General features: G+C 37.7%; 1 protein-coding gene across 1 annotated transcript; it reads left to right on the forward strand.

Moving 5' to 3' along the window:
• The first annotated feature begins 629 nt into the window (after positions 1 to 629).
• PKIA (cAMP-dependent protein kinase inhibitor alpha) lies at positions 630 to 6845 on the forward strand. Its single transcript, XM_068983920.1, has 2 exons — positions 630 to 780; positions 5253 to 6845. The coding sequence occupies exons 1-2, from the start codon at positions 630 to 632 to the stop codon at positions 5330 to 5332; spliced, it is 231 nt and encodes a 76-aa protein (XP_068840021.1). The 3' UTR covers positions 5333 to 6845.
• The last annotated feature ends 16141 nt before the right edge of the window (positions 6846 to 22986 follow it).

Below are 22986 nucleotides of genomic sequence, written 5' to 3' on the forward strand. Positions count from 1 at the left end.
CACTCCACTCCCACTACCTTGGTATGCTACTGATCTCAAGTTCTCCTCTCTGGGGTGAAGACTGACTGAAATGATATTAGAGATGGAGTATTTTAGGATCTAAACCAGTTGTCCACAAACTGTGTGCTCAGTTGCTTAGTGTGTCCAGCTGTTTGTGACCCCATGGACTGTAGCACACCAGGCTCCACTTTCCATGGGATTTTCCAGGCAAGAATATTGGAGTGGGTTGCCATTTCCTACTCCAGCGGCCACAAACTATGGCATGCAGGCCAAATATGGCCATATGCCTATTTTTATAAATAGAGTTTGTTTATTACTTTTATTTAATGTATTCTTTCTGACTGCTTTTGCGTTACAATCACAAAGTTGAGTAGTTGGATAAAGACTATATACTCTCCACACCTAGAATAGTTACTATCAGGCTCTTCACAGAAAACATTCCCTTACTGTCAGTAATCAAAGTATTACTTGCTTTGTAGACATGTAAGCAAGACAGTTATTTCACATTTGTATTATAGGCCAGTAATTTAACAAGTGTTTTTATTAAGTGTTTACCATTGTCTACCATTATATTTACCTATCATTTTTTCTCTTTTTTGTAGCCCCTGCTATGTGGATATTTGTTAGCAATGACTGATGTGGAAACTACATATGCAGATTTTATTGCTTCAGGAAGAACGGGTAGAAGAAATGCAATACATGATATCCTGGTTTCCTCTGCAAGTGGCAACAGCAATGAATTAGCCTTGAAATTAGCAGGTCTTGATATCAACAAGACAGGTGAGTTGTTTGACATCTCTCTGTGAAAATAGAGTGATTTACAGCATTTCACTAAGTAGGATTAAGGCATGAAAAAAAAAAACACCTTTGGAAGTAACCTAATAGAGTCATAAACAGTTTTATATATAAGGTAAGGTAAAAGGCAGGTACTAATCTCTTAATCATGCGCACTCAAACACATGACTGTTTGGTTTTTTTTTTAATCCTCATCTCTATAAAAGCTCTTAAATGTGAGAACATTTAACAAAGCTGGAGCTAGGACAATACTGGCCACCTCTAACATTTAACAACATTAGATGTTTAACAAGATTCACAGGTGAGTCTGACAGACCTCAATTTCAAGAACCATTTCAAAATAAAAGGGTCTCCAGGACCATTTTTGTTGAGAATGGAAGTAAAATAGTTGGTTACATAAACAAATTTTAGGTAAGAAGTTCTTTTAATTTTCCTTGAATCATAGACTGAGTTTGAAAAGCTGTCTTATTTTTGGGCCCCAAAGTCCTACCCACCAAATCTAGCTTTACCAATGAAAAAGTAAAACAAGTTTGACATGTCAAAATACTTCTGAATCCCCTGAGAGTTCTTCCATCCATAGCTTTTACAAGTATCAAAGCTGAATGTATTTCTCTGAAAAAAAAATTTGTGCAAAAAATCTTTTAAAATAAAAAGCAGTTCATGATTAAGGAACCATAGTGTTATACATATGAAAAACACTGATCAATTTCTGACTTGTGATAACAACTTGATATTGTTGTTGTAACTTCTATGCTGTTAGAATTTTTATGCAAAGCCTTCCAGTTATAGTATTGGAAAACTGAGTCAGAACATACATATATGAATGAAATAGCTAAGTAACACTATCTTAAAATGCTTAGGGACAGAACTTTATTCAGTGATTACAGGTCAGCAAGTTATACCTTGGTCTTTTCAAATTCAGGTTGAAAATAAAACCATAACAATCACTTCTATGGAGCACACAGACTGAAGTATATTTTAGTTTTCATTGTTTCTCTATCTTTACTACTGGGAGTTAATATTTAAAATTAACTGCTAACTCTGAGAAAGCCTGTAGGGAATCATTCCAATTTGGTGGCATAAAGAAGTAGATATATTTTTTTCCATCAATCTTTGAGAATTTGTTAAAATTTTTCATTAAATTTGTATTCTATATAAATATTCTATTTAAAATAATCTACATTAATTTAGCCACTCTTAGGCTTAAAGCTCAACATTCAGGAAACTAAGATCATGGCATCTGGTCCCATCACTTCATGGGAAATAGATGGGGAAACAGTGGAAACAGTGTCAGACTTTATTTTGGGGGGCTCCAAAATCACAGCAGATGGTGATTGCAGCCATGAAATTAAAAGACGCTTACTCCTTGGAAGGAAAGTTATGACCAACCTAGATAGCATATTCAAAAGCAGAGACATTACTTTGCCAACAAAGGTCCGTCCAGTCAAGGCTATGGGTTTTCCAGGGGTCATATATGGATGTGAGAGTTGGACTGTGAAGAAAGCTGAGCACCGAAGAATTGATGCTCTTGAACTGTGGTGTTGGAGAAGACTCTTGGGAGTCCCATGGACTGTAAGGAGATCCAACCAGTCCATTCTAAAGGAGATCAGTCCTGGGTGTTCTTTGGAAGGAATGATGCTATAGCTGAAACTCCAGTACTTTGGCCATCTCATGAGAAGAGTTGACTCATTGGAAAAGACTCAGATGCTGGGAGGGATTGGGGGCAGGAGGAAAAGGGGATGACAGAGGATGAGATGGCTGGATGGCATCACCGACTTGATGGACATGGGTTTGGGTGAACTCTGGGAGTTGGTGATGGACAGGGAGGCCTGGTGTGCTGCAATTCATGGGGTCGCAAGGAGTCGGACACGACTGAGCAACTGCACTGAACTAAACTGAACATGAGGATATTTTTATTCATAGTGTAGTTTAATTTATTTTTGTTGTTGTTTTCACTGAAATTAAGACCCATTAGCCACAAGACCTTTCTTATAACAGCAATTATAGTCTCAATATAATCTATATAGATTATGTTAAAATTTAAATAAATTGAAATTTTATATTAATACATAAATACATTTGTATTTGATGTTAATATACTATAATTGAATATTAACAATTTAAAATAACTCAGAAAACTTTATGCTTCCAGATGTTAAAATATTTCTACATGTTAATTGCAAAAATTCAGTGGACTCTGAAAGAATTTTGTTTCTCTTAAAAATCAAAGTCCAGACTAAGGCAAAGTATAAATAGCACTGACTTTATTATTCTAAATACAAAGACCTAAAAATAATAACTATGACCAAAAGTCTAAAATATTTAAAAAATGACAACTATACAGTGACAAATTAAATAACACTAGCTGAGAATAGTATGGGACTTCCTTTGTAGTTCTTGAATATTTCAGCTTCTTTTTAAGTTTTCGTTCAACAATATTATTGTCTCATGTTTATCTTGATTTGTTAACAAGCATCTATTTAGCCACAGCTCTGTGTCTGCAGCATTATGCTGAGCCCTGAGAAGTGTCCCTGGATACCCAGAAAGTCCCAAGCCCCATTGAGTCAAGATCCTCATCTTGTATTTATGCAGTCACTTTCATCTTTAATATTCTACTGTCTTGCATCCGCCCTAATGTGACTTCTTTATTTTGGCTGCCAAGAGCTTCTCCTGTTTATCAAGTTCTTATTTCATATGCTAATCTACACATCTCAGATTCGGCTATCTGCACACCTTGGGGGTGTCCTCATTGCTCTAATAATGAAAATAGTACATGAACATTCTATATAATGTGTCATATTTTTGAAACTCCTTTAGAACAGAATATGATTTTTATGTGGAAAAACTGCTTTAAATTTCCCTAAAGTATGGTGTGGGCTACCCTGGTGCCTTAGACGATAGAGAGAAGCCGCCTGCAATTCAGAAGACTGAGTTCCATCCCTGGGTCGGGAAGATCTCCTGGAGAAGGGAATGGCTGCCCACTCCAGTATTCTTGTCTGGAGAATGCCATGAATAGAGGAGCCTGGCGGGCTACACAGTTCATGAGGTTGCAAAGAGTCATACACGACTGAGTGACTAAGCACAGCACAAAGTATGGTGTATGGTGACGTGTCTTATATGTACTTGTTAAGCGTAAAGGAGAAATTGCCCTCAACGTTTCCAGCTAAATAATGAACAGCCTACTTACCTCTATGAATTTGAGTGATGGTAATAAATTCTTAGTAAAAATTTGCAAGACCTCCAAATATTTTGTCTACTAAGCCATGGTTTCTTAGTAAACACGTGTAAATATTTAAATCTTTGAATCAAGAATTGCCTGCAGCTTGCACCCATTAAAGTAACCCAATATGGAGAGAAAGCATTTTTTCATTTTGGTGTTTAGATTGCTGCTAAGGGTGCAATTATGAAGGTGGTTTTATTGGATTTGTACATAAGTTCCATCAGGGCAGGCCAGAGGCCATCATAACTATCCAACTAGGGGGTAACCACCTGACATGATATCCTTCCACTGTTGTTTTTAATTTAAATTAATTAAACCTCTGAGAAGTCAGCTAGGTTATCATCATGTGTTCAAAATAATGTAAAGCATAATTTTAAAATATTTCTTAAAATAAGATAGTCAAACATCAAAAGGTAAGCTTGTTCCCCACTTCTGATTTCTGCCTAAAGACACATTTGATTTCTGTAACTGGTGAAATTACAAGTGGCATGCCATGACCTGGCCATGAGATTTCCCAGCTATTTATCAAAAGCATAGAGCATCACTAATCACTTAAAAAACTCAGTTATTTTTTGCCTTTTTGAGCCATGCTCTCCCAGAACCAGAATTAATCTTCCCTTGAAACATTTAGGGGTTCCGAGGTAGCACGTTCCGAGGTGGCGCTAGTGGTAAAGAACTTGCCTGCTAATCCAGGAGACATAAGAGACGTGGGTTCAATCCCTGGGTTTGGAAGATCCCCTGGAGGAGGGTATGGCAACCCACTCCAGTATTCTTGCCTGGAGAATCCCATGGACAGAGAAGCATGGTGGGCTACAGTCCATGGGATTGCAGTCGGACACGATTGAAGCGGCTTAGCACTGGCACTGAAACATTTAAGCTGTTTTCTTTCTTTTAAATATTTATTTATTTATTTGTATATTTTGGCTGTGCCAGGTCTTAATTGAGGCATGTGAGATCTTTAGTTGCCACATGCCCAGGGATTGGACCAGGAATTGAACCCAAGCTCCCTGCACTGGGAGCATGGAGTCTTAGCCACTGAGCCACCAGTGGCTAAAAATCCTAAGGGAAGTCATAAGCTGTTTTCTTGATGGGGCGTTGGTTACCAAGAAAATGTACTTGTCTGTATGAGGATGTCTGAATAGAGGATTTCTAACATTTCCAAAAAGATATGTTGAGAGTCAGTAAATAAAAGCAGTCGTTTTTATTTTGCCTTTATCCTTGTTTTTGTCTCTAACAGAAGGGGAAGAAGATGCACAGCGAAATTCAACAGAACAAAGTGGGGAAGCCCAGGGAGAAGCAGCAAAATCTGAAAGTTAACACTCCACTTTGACCTTCTTCAACACCTGACGATGTCTCCAATCTCCAGACCTGGCTGGAATGCATTTATTTCCAAGAGTGAAAAGGGGAAGAAGAAAATGGCTGTACTGCTTTGCAGGAACCTGCTTGTTATGTTAAAAGTGGGGGCAGAGGCTGTGGCTGCAGACAGACTTTTCTCTACCTCTGGCATTAGCAATGGTTGAAATCATGTGGCTTGTGTTTGGATGTCATTTTTGTACGGATCCTTTCACTTGACCATATGATGAAATGCTTGTAGAGAGTAGCAGTGATCTAGATGATGATTCTTCCTGTAGCATCTGGCCCCTCACAATGTCAGAGGATTTAATTGTGTCTAATAGCAAAGGGTTGGTTGAACCCCAGAGTTTAAATATCTCTGGCCTGAGTATTCACCCAGTAAAAGAACCATCCAGAAAGTACTGTTTTTAGCATCATGTATCTGTGTGTTCCTGCTTTGTTATTTACACTGTTTTGTATTGTACAATATAGATGCTCAGCACTGCCCCCCTTCTTCGATTGCTTATGAAAAACAAAAATGATGCACATTACTGTGAATTTTTATACCACTCATTTTTTAAAGGGCTGCCTAAAAATTCTGCTCCATAGCGTGGTGGTGTACGCAAGATAGGATACACTTTTTTTTTAAAACAATCTATCCCCTTAATTCACTGCTGATGAATTAAGTCTAACAGATTCATCAGGACTCCTTTGCTTATTATACAGACATTTGAAAATATCCATTAATGTGAATATTACCTGAATTCAGTCTGTTTGGCATCTGCACAGACCAGAGTTCAGTCTGCAAATTTTGTCTTATTCCCAAATGGAGAACTTTTTCCGACTAATATTTTTATTTCCAATTGTGGGAATTTTTGAGAACTGGGGATATGGGAAAGAGAATAGAAAATAATACTAAGCACTGGAAATATTTTCTTCACTGGAATCAAATTTCTTACAGTGCTGTATGATACTACTAACATTTGGAGGACAGCTTATCTCCATGGAGCTGAAAAAGATGGAGAAAATGACCTTGCAATCATGTGGACACCAATCACAAAAGTAAAGCCCTTGTGTTGTATTTTTCATGTCTTTTTTCAGCCCTATCAGATCCAAATGTTATTATGCACTTTTTAATGTTTGTAAACTTTTACTAATAATTAGTGTGAATTGCAATCTGATACAATAATAATCATCATTAGAAGCTGACAAAATCCTTATTAATACTGTTGATGGCCTCTGCTGTGTTTTGACATCGTGGTTCTTAAATGGAAAGTTTCTATGAGCTGTGTAATCACTCTGGTCAGTATTATGAAATCATTTCTCAGTGGTAATAAATAAGGCACCAGTGATATGCCAATGGCTCATGAATTACTGGACACATAGAAGGCAAAAGGAAGACCCTTTACAATAAAGACCCCAGTTAACTGTCCTCAAGGTCTTAGATACCATTCCATATGAAATAGTTTAAGCAGCATTTCAACGGGTAATCTACCTGGATACACCAGGAACTCGGCCCTCCTTTGTATTTACATGAAGGATGAAAGGTAAGTTTGCCCTCATCTCTCTCTCTACAGTACTTTTTGAATGAGTGGGATAGGGGCATGGATATCACTTGGTCCTCAAGCATATAGTAAAAAAAAAAAAAAAATTTAACAGTGTAAGTCTTTGAGAAAATAGGAAAGATTAAATTTTAGAGAACTTCCTTCTGCTTAACCCAATGGGATCCAAAATATCCAGTTAATATTCAAACAAATCGACCTGCTATTACACTCACAAGTGGGAAAAGAAACTCCTGAGGCTATTGTAGACAATTTCTGGTAGTCCGTTTAACACATTCAACCCATACAATCACTTTTACAGTATCCTTATTTATTATACTCTATTATACTCGTAGCTTTTTTGTGAATGTAGGTAAAGTTCTCTTCATCCTTAAAACTGTGGAATTCCAAATTGATTTCATGTGATTTTGTAAAGTTTAGGATTAGTGCTGAGTATATGTGGCGGATTTCTATTCCTGTGTGATATATTATTAATGCATGTGGTATCATGCTCGTCTTTGAATATCTATAGTTGCTAAATTGTGAAGTCATATGGAGCCTTTGAATTATTTTTGACCTCTTACTGCTACTTTGTATGCTATATTCAAACCCAGAGATATTCCCAAGGCAGAAAATTACCAAAAGATTCACATCCTAAAATGTTGCTCAGTAAAAGTTCATAGTATCTTCCAAGTTTTACCGTCATATCTCTTACTTGAAAGTCAATAATATACATGGAATTGATTTTTTAAGGAGAGAAGGAAAGAGTAGAAAACTAAGACATTGATCTGATAATACACATTGAATGCCTGTTAACCAACTGACTTTATGCTATTCACTTCACAGCACATATTCTCCCATTTAATCCTCAAACAATTCTCTAAAGAGGTACTATTATTCCATTTCACAAATCAGGAAATTAAGATTGAATAAGGTATAAGTTTTACAAGCTTAAAAAGCTAATAAATGATGAAATAAAAATTGAACCTGTGTTTATGTAACTCCTGGGAGTTTTCTGCTACACATGCCATAAATCTGAAGCCAGTTACAGAGCATGTTTATCTGGAAGGGAACTTTGAGGGATGGACTAGATCAGTCTTCATATTTTAGAGGAGGAAACAGTCCTGAAAAGGGCATTTGTTTTTCTCAAGGTTATCTAGATGAGCAATAACAGATGTGAGTAGCAATTGTATTTTTAAAAAATAATAGATTTAACCAAAACTTTTTTTGAGTTATACTTCCCCAAAGACATTTTTCTGAAATGAAGTCTGCTAATGTAGCATGGTTTAGATTTTTTATGTTCCATGCTACTCATTTTGTTTAACTAGAAATGTGAAAATTTCAGGTTTTCAACTGATGTGCAACAGGTGTAAACTTTTCAAATTTACCCTTTGTCAGTTTTAAGCATCCTGTGCTGACATATTGATATCATAAATTCATAGAAATGTTTTTCAGCAGATAAGAGGCAGGAAGCCTCTAATTTTTAGATAGCACCCCTAGAGCTGTGCACAGTAAATGCTCAACACCTGTGTCTTACTCAGACACAGTGGAAATGCACTGGTTTAGAACATAAAGGATATTGTTCTCTTTGGAGAAGCAATAAGAGGTAAAGAAATGTAACTGCAGGCAGTGGTTTCTGACTGAAGTCACTAGTAATAGGGTGGAAATGTCTAATCATCAAGTGAAGACAGGAAAGGAACTATGTTTATGATGTCTTAATAGGCCCTAAATTGTTCTTTAATTATGAGTGGCAGTCTCTGAAGTCATTTGTGAGCTTGTATGACTTTTGTATTTAGCGATGTTGCATGCTCACATACTTGATATTAAAAATAATACATTTTTCTGAAATGTATGCAGTCTATTAAGAGTATTTATTGAACACACATTATGTACATGATGCTCCGGAAAGTGCTGTGGGTGACAGAGGAGAAGGCCAAAGCTCAGTCACCCTACGGTGGACGTACCCAGCATTCCAGCCTCACTTTTCCTGGCCTCTGCGCCAATAATTTTCACCTCCATCCCATGCTGGTAGCCCACTTCCTGAACTTTATCACCTATCAGAGACATCCCACCTCTCCAAATATTAAACTCCAGTATCACTGCTGTCTTCTTACTTGCTCACCTGCAGGACAGTGACTTTCAATCAAAAGAAACACAGGTGTTTATCAGAATCTCCTGAAAGTTTTTACAGGGCTCCCTCCTCTCTCTGTGCACACGCAGATAACATTCATGCACAAATACCCTCTTCTCCTTGGAAACATTCCCTGTGAGAGTTTCATATCTTTTTGCTTCCCTCCCACCCCCACCTCCACACCCTAAGAACCACTTATCTAGAAGAAGTTCAAGAGCCCACCCTGTTCACTGAAAAACTAAAATGAATCAACAAGAAGGAAGAAGGAATGCTCACAGAAACAGGGTTTTACTATATTATGGATAACAGGATAGAAGAGTATAACTCTTATCTTAGTGTTGCTTTCTTTTCAAAGTATTTTTCCCACATACAGAGACCAGGGCAGGGCTTAGGAGAAAACAAGCACCAAATAGCACTCAGCCTGAATTCAGGCAAAGATACAAGCCAAAGGCAATAAAGGGTGTATACCTTTAAGTTCTTCTTACTCATGTCACCAGGATAAAATAACTACCTAGGAATTTGGGACAAAATACTAGCAAACAATGCAACCAGTTTGCGTTAGTCTCTCGTGTCTCTTGTAAATGTTTTGCATCTGTCTAGTCCAGGATATGGAGAAGGCAATGGCACCCCACTCCAGTACTCTTGCCTGGCAAATCCCATGGATGGAGGAGCCTGGTGGGCTGCAGTCCATGGAGGTCTCTAAGAGTCGGACACGACTGAGTGACTTCACTTTCACTTTTTACTTTCATGCATTGGAGAAGGAAATGGCAACCCACTCCAGTGTTCTTGCTTGGAGAATCCCAGGGACGGGGGAGCCTGGTGGGTTGCCGTTTATGGGGTTGCACAGAGTCGGACACGACTGAAGCGAGTTAGCAGCAGCAGCAGCAGCAGTCCAGGATATGGGGATTTGGGGTCCCAGCCATCTCTCATTGTAAAGTTGTAATTAACAACGATCTGACTATCACTCATTATCTTTCTAATTTGTACCGCATCTAATTTCTGATCATATCAAGATAGATATTTTCTCAGCAACTCTTATCTTAGCCTGGAATCCCTGGGAATCTTTCTCTTCAATGTTTTCAGTTTTCTGTGCTTTCTTGTTTTAGTTTCTCTCCTGTCCAAACCAACACAACCAAACCATCTCCCTTCTCCCTGGTTGTCTTCTGGATGACTGTGAAAAGTTTATAACAATGTTTATTCATTGTTTGCAACCTCAGTTTAGACAGAGTGCTGCACAGCTCTTTTTTCCTGTCCCTGGGAACAGAGGAAGTTAACCGTTTCCTAAGATTATTCCTTCATCTGAGGTTTAAAACCATTTTCTTTCTGACCTTAACAGGAGGTCTGTTAGTTATCCTTTTCACCGACTTTACCATTTTCCACAAATGTGCTCAGGTTCTCAAGTTCTATTTCCTTTACTGCTTGCTTCCTAAAATAACAATCTACACTCCCTGTTTTGATGCTTCTCCTCATTTTTTATTCTCTTGCAGTTTGACTTCCAGCTCATTTTTTTCCCCATTACTAATGACATCTGACCTCTCAGTAACGGTCAAAGAAGCCCTGGACAATGTGAAAATTAAAAAGTGATGATGTTACAGAGGTCTCAAGTGTCACCTATAACCAAAATTAATGATTTTATAATTGTGATTGATATTAGCATGGCACAGTATATAACTATATAATACAAGTCTTCTTGAGGATGGAATCTACATATCCCAAGAAAAAGTCTGTTTTCTCCACCAGGCTCATATCTTTGTATGTGCGTGTCTTTTCTCTCTGACCATATTCTCTCCATGTTTCTCAGCTACATCCTCTGATCCTACAGTGTCCATTTCTTCATAGGAGTGGTTGTTAGTAGGTACTAACCTGGGGCCCATGCATCCAGAGATGGGCAATATCATCCTGTGATGTTTTGGAGTTCTCTGTTTAATTATACCCTGGGATAACTGTCAGTGATATTACCAGTTCCTCCAACAGCAGTCACATACATGTAAAAACACTTAACATCTTTGTACCCAGTCCCATCCTAGTCCTCTGAATTAGACCTTCTAAACAAATATATCAATCCTAATGGTTAAATATAATGGATAGTTTATGTACATTTTATTAGCCAACCCTATGGAAATTAATCTTATTCACCACGGTTTTTTTGGTTTTTGAGACGTCTCATTTGCCTTCCTTTTTTTCCCAGGACTATTTAATTTAGTTTGTTATCTTTTGTCCTTTTCTCTCTGGCAACTCCTCCCTCTCCTTGATGAGTTCTTTTCTTTTCTACGTCCCCACTGCTTCCCTAGAATTCCATCTTTATTCCTCTTACCTAACCCCACTCTATACTCCTCTTCCCCTCCAACATCATTAGTCACCGTATTAGCCGTCATGATTCCCGTGTCCTCATCCCTGGCCCAGAGGTCACTCATAATTACCTGACTTATTGGATAGCTTAACATGGGTTTCCCAAAAGCATCTTAAAATTCAGCATTACAACATTAACTCCAGGATATGTCATCATTCCCTTACCTGACTTCCTTCCTGTATTACAGATCCCATATAATAGTGCTACTGGTTTCCCAGCAACCTTACATCAAAATTCTCAAACGTCTCTTAACTCTTCTTCCTCTATTTTTTTTTTCAGTCCATCTAATTTTAACTACCTCTTGAAACTGCCCACTTCCTTTTGTCTACACTTTAATGCTTTAAGTCATTTCCTATCAAATATGTCTAAGCAATGGCCTGCCTTGTCTGACACTCTTTCTAACCATCTTACAACCATAAGTATCTTTCTAATAAAAAAGTCACATGGTTTCACTCCTCTAATTTGACAAATCTTTCAATTTAGCCAACCCAACACTTTTTTTTTTTTGGTGTAAGTACCATATTTTATCCTTATATAACTCCTTGGTCTATATTGCTGTTTTTCCTATCCTTAAGATGTTCTTCATGCTTTTAGCAAATTCTCATTGATCTTTCAGACTAGCCTAACTTCACCCTTTTTAAAGAGACTTTTGGCCTTGCTTCCCCATTCCCAAGCCCTAGAAAACTTACTATTCTATGGATTTTGCTCCCCTAACACTTGGTCTGCAAATATATCTCACTAAACCACAGCTATTTGTTTTCATATGTATCTCTCAAACTAGAATATGAACTCCTTGAGGGCAGCAGCCCTCTTTTATTAATGTTTGTATCTTCACTATTAGATTCTCAACAAATATTTAGAATAAATATCTGCCCTCCTGAAGCTCACAATATAGTTGAGACACATTTCCACACAGATCTATTAGAGAAAAATGCAATTCAGAAATAAAGTTAATGTTTGAAAATAGTAAAAGTTGCAGAAAATTTCACTGCAGAAAATAAACATTTGATTTCTGTCACCTAATCAGTGCAATAAAATTTTAAAATTTCATTCCCAAATTATGCTGCACACACACATACACATGAAGATCTGATATAACTTACAGAGATGAGCTGTTTAATACAGTACAATGTACAAGTAAATGAGCAAGTCAGAGTGTGTCATTTAGCTAAGCAATTATCTTGGTAAAGGTATTTATTGGCATTCTGTTGTATGAATTTCCTTCAGTTTGTGGAATTGAGATTACCCAAAAAAGGAGGTTGTATCTTAGTCTCCAGACCTAGGCAACACATTAGCCAAAGAGGAAGATCTCTGGGGATATGTCTGCGGGCTTTGAACAAGAGTACATTGGAATTTCTAAGAATATGCTTTACAGAAGTGTACTCTAATATAGACTAATAGCCTAACAAAGGAGTTCTGATAAGAATATGATGAATTTCAATGGCAGAACTCCATAGAAAAAAGTGGGAAATAATGTAAGAAACATGTTTTTGTATACTCCAGAAAAAAGCACATTGATACATACATATATACACATATGGGTACACGCTCAGTCACTTAGTTGTGTATGACTCTGCAATTCCAGGGACTGTAGCCCACCAGGCTCCTCTGTCCATGGGATTTCCCAGCAAGAATACTCAAGTGTGTTGCCATTTTCTACTTCAAGGTATCTTCCCCAACCAGGGACTGAACCCACATATCTTGTATTGGCAGGTGGCTTCATTACAACTGAGCCACCTGGGAAGCCCATATATACACATATATATAACCTTAAATTATTTTCCCTGAATACTGTATCATTTGAAAAAAAATAGGAAAATAGTAGTAATTAAATTATCACTGGAAACCTAACAGGACTAAAGAAGTATCCTGTACTTTTTTGACTGTGAAGCAAAGAAATAAAAATGGCCAAGGTGATGATGTAGATAATTTTTAACAAAACACATGTTTGCACTTTGGCTGCCATGATTCATTTTACACATTTCACTTGAGTAGGATGGTGTGACTATTATGACTGTCCCATTAAATTTCTAAGTTTTCTTTTACTCTGCATGCTCTTTGAAATCCATAAAACAATATATAACTGTGAATTTTAAGAGCATAAAAGCTATGTAAAAATAGCTATAGCTAGGGAGTGACAACTTAAACAGAACCTGCCTTCCCAGATGGCCCTAAATAAAATTCAGTAAGTCATGAAATTTATTTAGGAAATATTTATTGAGCTTTTAGTAAGTTTAAGTCTCTGCATTCGATGCTGTAAGGAGTGAAATTTTTTAAAGACTTTTAAGAAACTTTTAAAATCTCTGACCAATAAAACAAATACACAATGGTGACCATGTTTTTTTCTATCAGCATTCCCAGACTTCCCCATCATGACTCCATTCCTCATTGGAAGAACTTTCCTTCTGTTTCCACTGTCTAATGAGAAGCTGATTTTTGCTCAGCTAACTCCCAGGCCGTTGTAACAAAAGTGGGAGAATAGATCTAAACACAGGTTAGAGTGATGATAAGAGGAAAAAGAAAATTTATGAAGAATCCATACCATAATTGTTCTTTATTGAATTTATGACTGAAGCAGACCAAAGAAAAGAACAAACAATTAAGTTATCCAGCTAACATGTTTAAGTCAATTTGTATAATAAAAAGCTAAGAAATAGAGGATTAGAAAAAGCTGTGAAACTAGGTTTCTAGAAGTTCAGGGGGTTTGACAAGAGACTTCAATGAAGAGAAAAAGAATTGTATCAGTGTAATGTGGACAAAGAACAGAAAAAAAGCATTTTTATAGGCTATTAGCTATAATAGCAATTAATTAGCTATCCTTTACTATTTTCAAAGAGATAAATGTAAATATTGGGAATACCTTTCAATCATTTCTGTGTTTCAGATGAGACTTCTTTTGAACGTGGCTCCACACAAAGAGAGGGCCACATGATACCCTAAGTTTTATTGATATGTACTCATTTAATTGTAATGGTAAGACAAGTACATATATATTTGTAATAAATATCTAAGTATAATGAGCAATAGTAGGTGAACATGGAACATCCCATATAGATTCTTAGGGAGAAATGTCACTCAACAAGAAAGATCAAGTGAAGCACTGGAATGATTTTTTAAAATATATTTATGTATTGAAGAAAGAAAGATTATACATTTTACATAGGAAACAAAATGACAGAAACCGAGGTCTACAGGTAAAACATGCCATCATATATTTTTTAAAAAACTATCCAATTAGCTAGAGCATACTCTGTGGAGACATATTGAGACAGATGCAGGAGTAGAAATCTGAGACCCCCAGAAAGGAAACCTGGGAGACCCAGGAGCTGATGAAAGTCACTGAAAACTCAGACCAGCTCCAAGAAATCGCTCATAGGGAAGAGGGTGGGCATCAGCATGTGTCCCAGGCACAAAGACCCCAAGATACAGCTGGGGTCCATGCCAAAGTGCCTACCATAGAAACAGAAGAATTCTGAATGAGTTAAGTTTTTACAGGCAGGCTTAGAGTTTCAAGATAAAAACAGACACAAGGACTTACATCAAGGTTAAGAATCCAACAGCTGAAAGAAACAGACGTCAGAGGGAAAATGAGAAGCAGGAGAGATGCATGCAACCAGGCATAGATAGGATCCCGCCCGGGAAAGCAGCTGCCGCTGTCCTTTATCCATGTTTCTGCTCGTGCCCTGAAGTACCCCTCAGTTTTATAGACTCCATACCTCTCAGCTGACAACATGTGGTGCAAGTACAAGGGAGAACTGTCTCTTAGCACCATATTTGGGGGAAGAAGACTCGTTGATCTTCTCTCAGGGCAATAATAACTATCATGTTCTGAACATGTACTGCATGTTTGATTACATGAACCCCATTTCTCATGACCTCTTTGAAATGAGTATTCTCTCTCCTTATGAATGACCAGCGTAAGGCTCAGAGAAGTCAGGTGGCTTGTCCAAGATCACATAGCTTTTGTGTTGTAAAGCCAAGCCCGAAATCTATGTCCATCTTCTCTGACATTTCCCATGCTTTTCCAACTCTACAAGTACTATCTAGCAGAAAAATAATACAAGACAAATTGCAATTTTTTTTTACATTTTCTAGTAGCCAAATTAAAATGAAAAGAAAGCAGTAAAATGACCCAATATATCAATATTTTTAAAATGTCCATTAATATCTAATCAATACAAAAATCAGTGATACATTCTTGTTTTGCTTTGTTTTGGTGCCAATTCTTCAAAATCCAGGGTCTGCTTTACACACATATCTCAAATCAGGCTAGCTACAGGGCTTCCCTGGTGGCTCAGAAGTTAAAGCATCTGCCCGCAATGCAGGAGACCCTGGTTTGATCCCTGGGTTGGGAAGATCCCCTGGAGAAGGAAATGGCAGCCCACTCCAGTATTCTTGCCTGGAGAATTCCATGGAGGAAGGAGCCTGGTAGGCTACAGTCCACGGGGTCGCAAAGAGTCGGACACGACTGAGCGACTTCACTTTCACAGTTCAAGTGGACTGACTTCCATATTGTAACATCACAAATTATATATTCTCCTTTTCAAGGATTAAAAAGAGAAAGGGTTCACTTTGGGGACACAGGAGTATATAGCTATATGCATATATAGGTGTATGCTAAGTTGCTTCAATCGTGTCTGACTCTTCGCCACCCTGTGGACTTTAGCCAGCCAGGTTTCTCTGTCTATGGGATTCTCCAGGCAAGAATACTGGAATGGGTTGCCATTTACTTCTCCAATATAGGTGTATATACATATAAAAGGCTTCCCTGATGGCTCAGCTAGTAAAGAATCTGCCGGCAACATGGGAGACCATGATTCAATCCCTGGGTTGGGAAGATCCCTGGAGAAGGGAACAGCTACCCACTCCAGTATTCTGGCATGGAGAACTCCATGGACAGAGGAGCCTGGCAGACTCCAGTTCACAGGGTTGCAAGAGTTAGATATGACTTGGCTACTAAACCAATAGCATATATATATATATATATATATATATATATATATATATATATATATGAAGATGATCCACCTATTTTCTCACCTGAGCTTCACCTTTCACCACCCTAATCATCAACAGATCAAATGGAAATTCTGTGAAGCCTGTAACACTAATTTCAATTTCCTTCTGAACAGGTTTTAATAAAAGTCCCAGGCTTAGAAGGCTTCCCTCGTAGCTCAGTTGGTAAAGAATCTGCCTGCAGTGCAGGAGATATGGGTTCATTCCACGGAAGATCCCCTGGAGAAGGAATTGGCAACCTGCTCCAGTATTCTTGCCTGGAGAATCCCATGGACAGAGGAGTCTGGAGGGCTACAGTCTACGGGGTCACAAGAGTCAGACATGATTTAATGACAAAACCGCCACCACCCAGGCTTACACCCTTTTCCTCGGTACTTAATTCCCCAAACTTTTGCTCCAGCACTTCTCATTACAAAACACAATCTCTGGCCCAATACATTCAATTCCTTGGAAACTGTATTTGTTTTTCCTAGTCATTGCTCTTCTTGCAAATTCAAGAGATTTAAAATACATTTCTGAGAAAATCCAACATTTGTGTCCTCCTCAGGTGTTCCTTCATTGGCTTAATCAAGGAAAACACATCAATTAAGATATTTCCTACCTCCAGCCAACCTGAGCAAAGAAAGCAAACTGCATCCCTGAGGCCCATGCTACAGTGAATTCTGAGTAAACAACTTCTCATTGTGTTAAACACCCAACAGTATTCTGCCTGCCACTTGTTGGAATCACAATTGCTTCACAGTGTTGGGTTTTGTTTCTCCCTGTTCTCAGAACAGTGCCTTGTTGTACTTCCAGCCCATACAAGAATATTTTGAATGAGTCTGACTTTGCAAAGACAGCACTTGCAGCTGAAAATAGGAAAACATGACCATCTGTTCCTCCCTTCATGTTCAATCTGACAATATCCTAATACAACTGTCTTCCTCTTTGACTCCATCCTACTCGGCAACCTGCCTCATTCCACCAGTTTCTCACTTAAGCTTCTTCATTTACATTGTGTCTCTCCACATTCCTCTCCTCCCACTCACCTATCACTACTTTCCTCTGTTTTATCACTTCATGATTCTTATAATCCTCAAGGATACCAAGTTAATTGCTTGCCATTTTCCATTCTTCCAACTCCAGATTTTTCTTTCCCTCAATCCCTCTGCCTGGCACTTTCTGCACTCCTCAGCTACTACCTAACTTTTTGTGGGAGAAAGAAAAAAAAAGGAAAAGAGCTCCAAACCTAAGCTTCTAGGATCAACCTGAAGTTTGCCAGAAGTATGGAAATAAGCGCTACGTTTTGGGGAGGGACAGGGTCTTTCCAGGTGGCGCTAGTGGTAAAAGAACCTTCCTGCTGATGCAGGAGGCATAAGATACGCGGGTTCGATCCCTGGGTGGGGAAGATCCCCTGGAGGAGGCCATGGCAACCCACTCCAGTATTCTTGCCTAGAGAATCCCTTGGACAAGGAGCCTTGGCAGTCCATAGGGTCTCAAAGAGTCAGACAGGACTGAAGAGACTTAGCACACATGCACCAACGCAAGCACTGGGGAGAACAGGGGTATAAAGGAAAGTGGAGGGGAGGAATGCATAAATGACACTGGTGGCAAGAGTAATTTTCACCTCTGTGCTTAGTTGCTCAGTTGTATCTGACTCTTTGTGACCCCATAGACTTATTTGTACATGGGAATTCTCCAGGCAAGAATACTGGAGTGGGTTGCCATGCCCTCCTCCAGGGGATCTTCCCAACCCAGGGATCAAACCTGGTCTCCTGCATTACAGGCAGATTCTTCACTGTCTGAGCCACCTAGGAAGCCCCAGTTTTCACCTCTATCACTACAGATTTCCAGTGAGTCATTTACCAACTATGGGAGATATGATAGTAGAGGATACCAACTGCCATCACCACCAGAAATCAGAAATTTCACAAGTTGCCCAACTATCAGAGAGATCTTTGATTTTTTTCATCTATCCATTCAGTCGAACTCCAAATGACTGATAATTCTAGGAAACAGTTGGCAAATATACTTAGGAGAGACTGATTTTCATATCATGGACCCAGAACTTAGACTTCTTCTTACTGACAAAATGTATAATTTTGCCCAATTTAATTATCTATTCTGAGTACCAGTTTTTTATCAGCAAAAGGAAGTGATATAGCATCTCTTAAGGATGTTGAATAATAACAGATAAGGGGAAAGTTGAAAGATTAGTTGATACACATAAAGCTCTGAAAACAGTGCCTTCAATTCAATATAAATATTAGCTATTAACATTGTTGTGTTCTTTTATGAAATATGTATTTATAGTCTAAGATAACTCAGAGAGAATAGTCAAACAGCTTGCACTTCTTTACAGGCAGCGCTCCTCAATGGCACAGAGGTTTTCACTTATTTACTATTTGAACAAGTATGAATAAGTTCCTTCTACACATCAGATTCTTTCAGAATGCTAACTATACAATGGTTCAACCATAGGGATAATCTCCAACTGTGTGACGCTTACTGACTAATAAAACCTGGTTTAATTGGATCCTAGCAAATGAAATACTTAGAATATGTACTCTAATCTAATGTAGGAAAGCCAAATTTTGAGAAGCAAAATTTGAATTGGGAGGAAAGAGAAAAAGAGGGAGGAAAATCACTTCAGGACTGCCTTAGGGTCAGTTTAAGTTCAGCTCTAACTTTTCCTTATAACTGATACATTTGAAGTTTCACAGTGTCATAGATAGTAGAAGGGGACATACATACTCATAATGCAATAAAGCACAAAGCCCTCAGGGAATGGCCTTGGGAGGACAGTGGGAATCACTGGACAGGCTGTCATTTGATGGATGTTGATTTCTTATTGGCACCTCTGAGAGATGTTTTCTTTTTTGCCTTCTAATTTAAGTGCAAACAAAATTCCTTTCTCTTTGTTTCCTTTTAGTAAAGCTGAGGCCAGGCAAAGAGTCTGATAAACACTAAGGAAATCAAAAAGAGGAAAAACAGAGACAGTATAGATTAATTGGCTCATTAAAGGAACATTTCTTCTTTTCAATCTGGTTAACTGCAGTCCTAGATCTCCAGGCCTACCCATTACTCATGAGACCCTCTAAAGCAGAGGTGACCAACCTCTGGCACTGGTGTGTGAGCTGTTATGAACTTGACTACACAGCAGAAGGTAAGTGACAGGCAAGTGAGGGAAGCGTCATTGCTATCTATAGTTGCTCCCCATCACTCTCCCATCACCCCCAGATGGGACCATCTAGTTGCAGGAAAGCAAGCTTAGGGCTCCTACTGATTCTGTATTATGTCAGTTGTATAATTATTTCATTATATTTTACAATATAATAGTGATAGGAATAAAATGATCAATAAACATAACTCACTTGAGTCACCCCAAAACCATTCCCCTCACCCTGGTCTGTGGAAAAACTGTCTTCTGTGAGACCAGTCCTGGTGCCAAAAAGATCGGGGACCACCGATCTAAAGATAGGTGAGACACTACCCAAAAAATTCTCCCTTTTCATCTATAGACTTTTCCTCCTATCCCAGTTTCTACTAAGAGACTCTTCTTCTCTAGTCAGATATGTCATGAAAGCTATATTTAATACATACCTATTTCCAGCATACAGTATTTTCTGCATGATTAATACTCACATTTTATTCATACATACCAAAGAAGTATTTTCCATTGATTTAAAAACAAAATAGGCGTGAAGCCCTCAAAATCACAGCTAGCATATATAGGGATTATGAAGCTATTTACTAAAATGGAAGAGCTGACTTTTAAAATGTTATCACTGTTAACAATTTTCAAATAAAAAGAATTCTCCTCTTCATCCTAAGTAAACTCTATATAATAGACATTTTGATTAGTCAAATATTTTCCATAATTGTCCTTGAATATTTATGTTAAATAAAGCATGTTCCTCAGATAGGAAAATCAAGTTATTTAACAATAATTAAATCATCACTCATAAATCTCAAGTGTAAAATAAAACATAACTATATTTTTATTTCTGTCAAATCATATTTCTGTAAATATCAATAAATGATAAGTAATAGATTTCTGCCTCCTGGTGGCCATTTGCGGTTCTAAAAGAAAAAATAGCCTGTGTCTCTTAAAACACAACAAAGAGATTTTGTTTTAGAATTTTGTTTAAAAGGCTACTCATTCTGGAAAGCAATGGTAGGTCAGCTTGGTACCAAGAAGGGAAAAAGTCAGCAGCGGCAGCCAAGGACGTGAGTGCCTTCCAAGGGCACCGTGAAACACAGTTCTCCCCTTTTCACTCCATTGGCTTGTAGGTTATAAACATATGCACATAAACTCAAGTCCTCAGGAAACCAGTTTTGATCAAACTGAAATGTCTACCTGGTAGTTCTAATACATTTATCACAAATATCTTCCCTTAAGCCTCACAGTCCTGTTACAGTATGGTTTGCCTTTAGCCAAATGGAATAATCTTTATGGAGTATTCTTTATATGCATTTTTCTGCAGTAAGGTCTCTTGTGTCAATCAGATATGGCCACAGAAAGGTATGCTTCTTTGTTTGGTTAAGTTGCTTCACTTAGCAATAAAATAAAACCTTTGGGAAATATCAAGCATGCCTTAACAGGAACATAGCATTGCTTACTAAAACTATACATTAGAAATGCGGGAGGTTGGTCAAAATAAAAATTTACTGAGGTGATTTTTAAAACCAGGATTTATCAAAAGCTGAGTCAAATTTTGAAGTGTTTCCTCAGTAGAAATAATAGTGAAATATGTTGTATGTCATGTCACTAACATTTAACTAATAAATAATTAACAAATATTTATAAGCTTATGATACAAAATGGTTTTTGAATAGAAGGAACATGTTTCAATTGACAATCTTAGCAGCTAAAATTAATCTGTAAAGTTCTGTAACTTTGAAATTGTTATATAAATTAATTCAAGACTAATTAGACTCCTAAATCATGTTTTTCTGCAATATGAGGGTTTAGTTGGGAAAGAAAATATTTATAATTTATTCTATATATCTCACAGTATTCCTTTGATTAGTGCTGGTCTGCAAAAGGGAAAGAATAGAATGGATATCATTTTCAGCATAAGTAATAAACACAATAAATTAACTGAATCCAAATTACTAAACTTACTTGTATGTAAAATATTTTGTTAAACACTAGTGAAATTTGTTTGTCTTTTAAACTACTGTTCTGAAATATAAAAGGATTGCATTTCCACTGAAGAATGTCCTCTCATACAGTTAAAGGAACAATGAATTCATGAGAAGAAATAATAAACTTGACATATAAGGACAACTTTCATTTATCATGACAGCTCTTTAGTATACTTTAATATACATTTTAATTTTAGAGTCTGGGAGTGTAGATGAGGGAGTTGGTGATGGACAGGCAGGCTTGGCATGCTGCAGTCCATGGGATTGCAAAGAGTTGGACATGACTGAGAGACTGAACTGAACTGACATTTTAATTTAAAAAATGTTAATAGAATTATTTAAATATATATCAAGTAAGAAGTTGTATGATGAACTCCCATCTAGTCATTATCCAACTTCAACATTATCAATTCTTGGGGAATTTGGTCTCATCTACATTCCCAGACTCTAAAACCCAATGGAACTACTTTGAGGAAGATTCAGAAATAATATTGTCTTCATTTTAAATACTTCAGTTTGCATTTCTAACAAAAAAAATTGTTTTATATATTATTACTGTAGCATTATCACAACTAAAGAAAAAGAATAATGTCTTATTATCAAACTGTCACTATTCCACTCTACAATGATCTCATAAAATGACTCTATCATTAGTTTGAATCTGAATTCATAAAAGGTTCGTATATTAGAATTTTGAGAAGTCTCGTAAAGTTCCTTTTTAATTATTTAGAATAGCTTTAAATTTGCAGATTGAGCTGACAGTACAGAGAGTCCCTGTCCAAAACCAGCACAGTTTCTAACCTAACATCTTACATTATTACAATTGTTGTTGCTTAGTCGCTCAGTCATGACTGACTCTTTGAGACCCCATGGGTTGCAGCATGCCAGGGTTCCCTGTCCTTCACCATCTCCCAGAGCTTGTTCAAACTCATGTCCATTGAGTCAGTGATGCCATTCAACAATCTCGTCTTCTGTTGGATCTTACACTATTATGGCACATTTGTTCAAATTTACAAATATTGATACATTATTAAGGACTAAAATTTATATATTATTCAGATTTCCTGGTTTTTACCTAATGTCTTTTCTCTATTCTGGGATTTTATTCAGGATATCAAATTATGTATCAGTTCAGTTCAGTTTAGTTCAGTCGCTCAGTCATGTCCGACTCTTTGTGACCCCATGAATCGCAGCACGCCAGGCCTCCCTGTCCATCACCAACTCCCGGAGTTCACTCAGACTCACGTCCATCGAGTCAGTGATGCCATCCAGCCATCTCATCCTCTGTCGTCCCCTTCTCCTCCTGCCCCCAATCCCTCCCAGCATCAGCGTCTTTTCCAATGAGTCAACTCTTTGCATGAGGTGGCCAAAGTACTGGAGTTTCAGCTTTAGCATTATTCCTTAAGAAATACCAAGGCTGATCTCCTTCAGAATGGACCAGTTGGATCTCCTTGCAGTCCAAGGGACTCTC

Source organism: Capricornis sumatraensis, chromosome 11, assembly GCF_032405125.1.
Source record: "Capricornis sumatraensis isolate serow.1 chromosome 11, serow.2, whole genome shotgun sequence".
Classification (NCBI taxonomy): domain Eukaryota; kingdom Metazoa; phylum Chordata; class Mammalia; order Artiodactyla; family Bovidae; genus Capricornis; species Capricornis sumatraensis.

Coding starts and splice junctions, on each gene's coding strand:
- PKIA (XM_068983920.1), top strand. CDS start 630: ATGACTGATGTGGAAACTACATATGCAGATTTTATTGCTTCAGGAAGA. Junction 781..5,252: donor TCTTGATATCAACAAGACAG/GTGAGTTGTTTG, acceptor TGTCTCTAACAG/AAGGGGAAGAAGATGCACAG.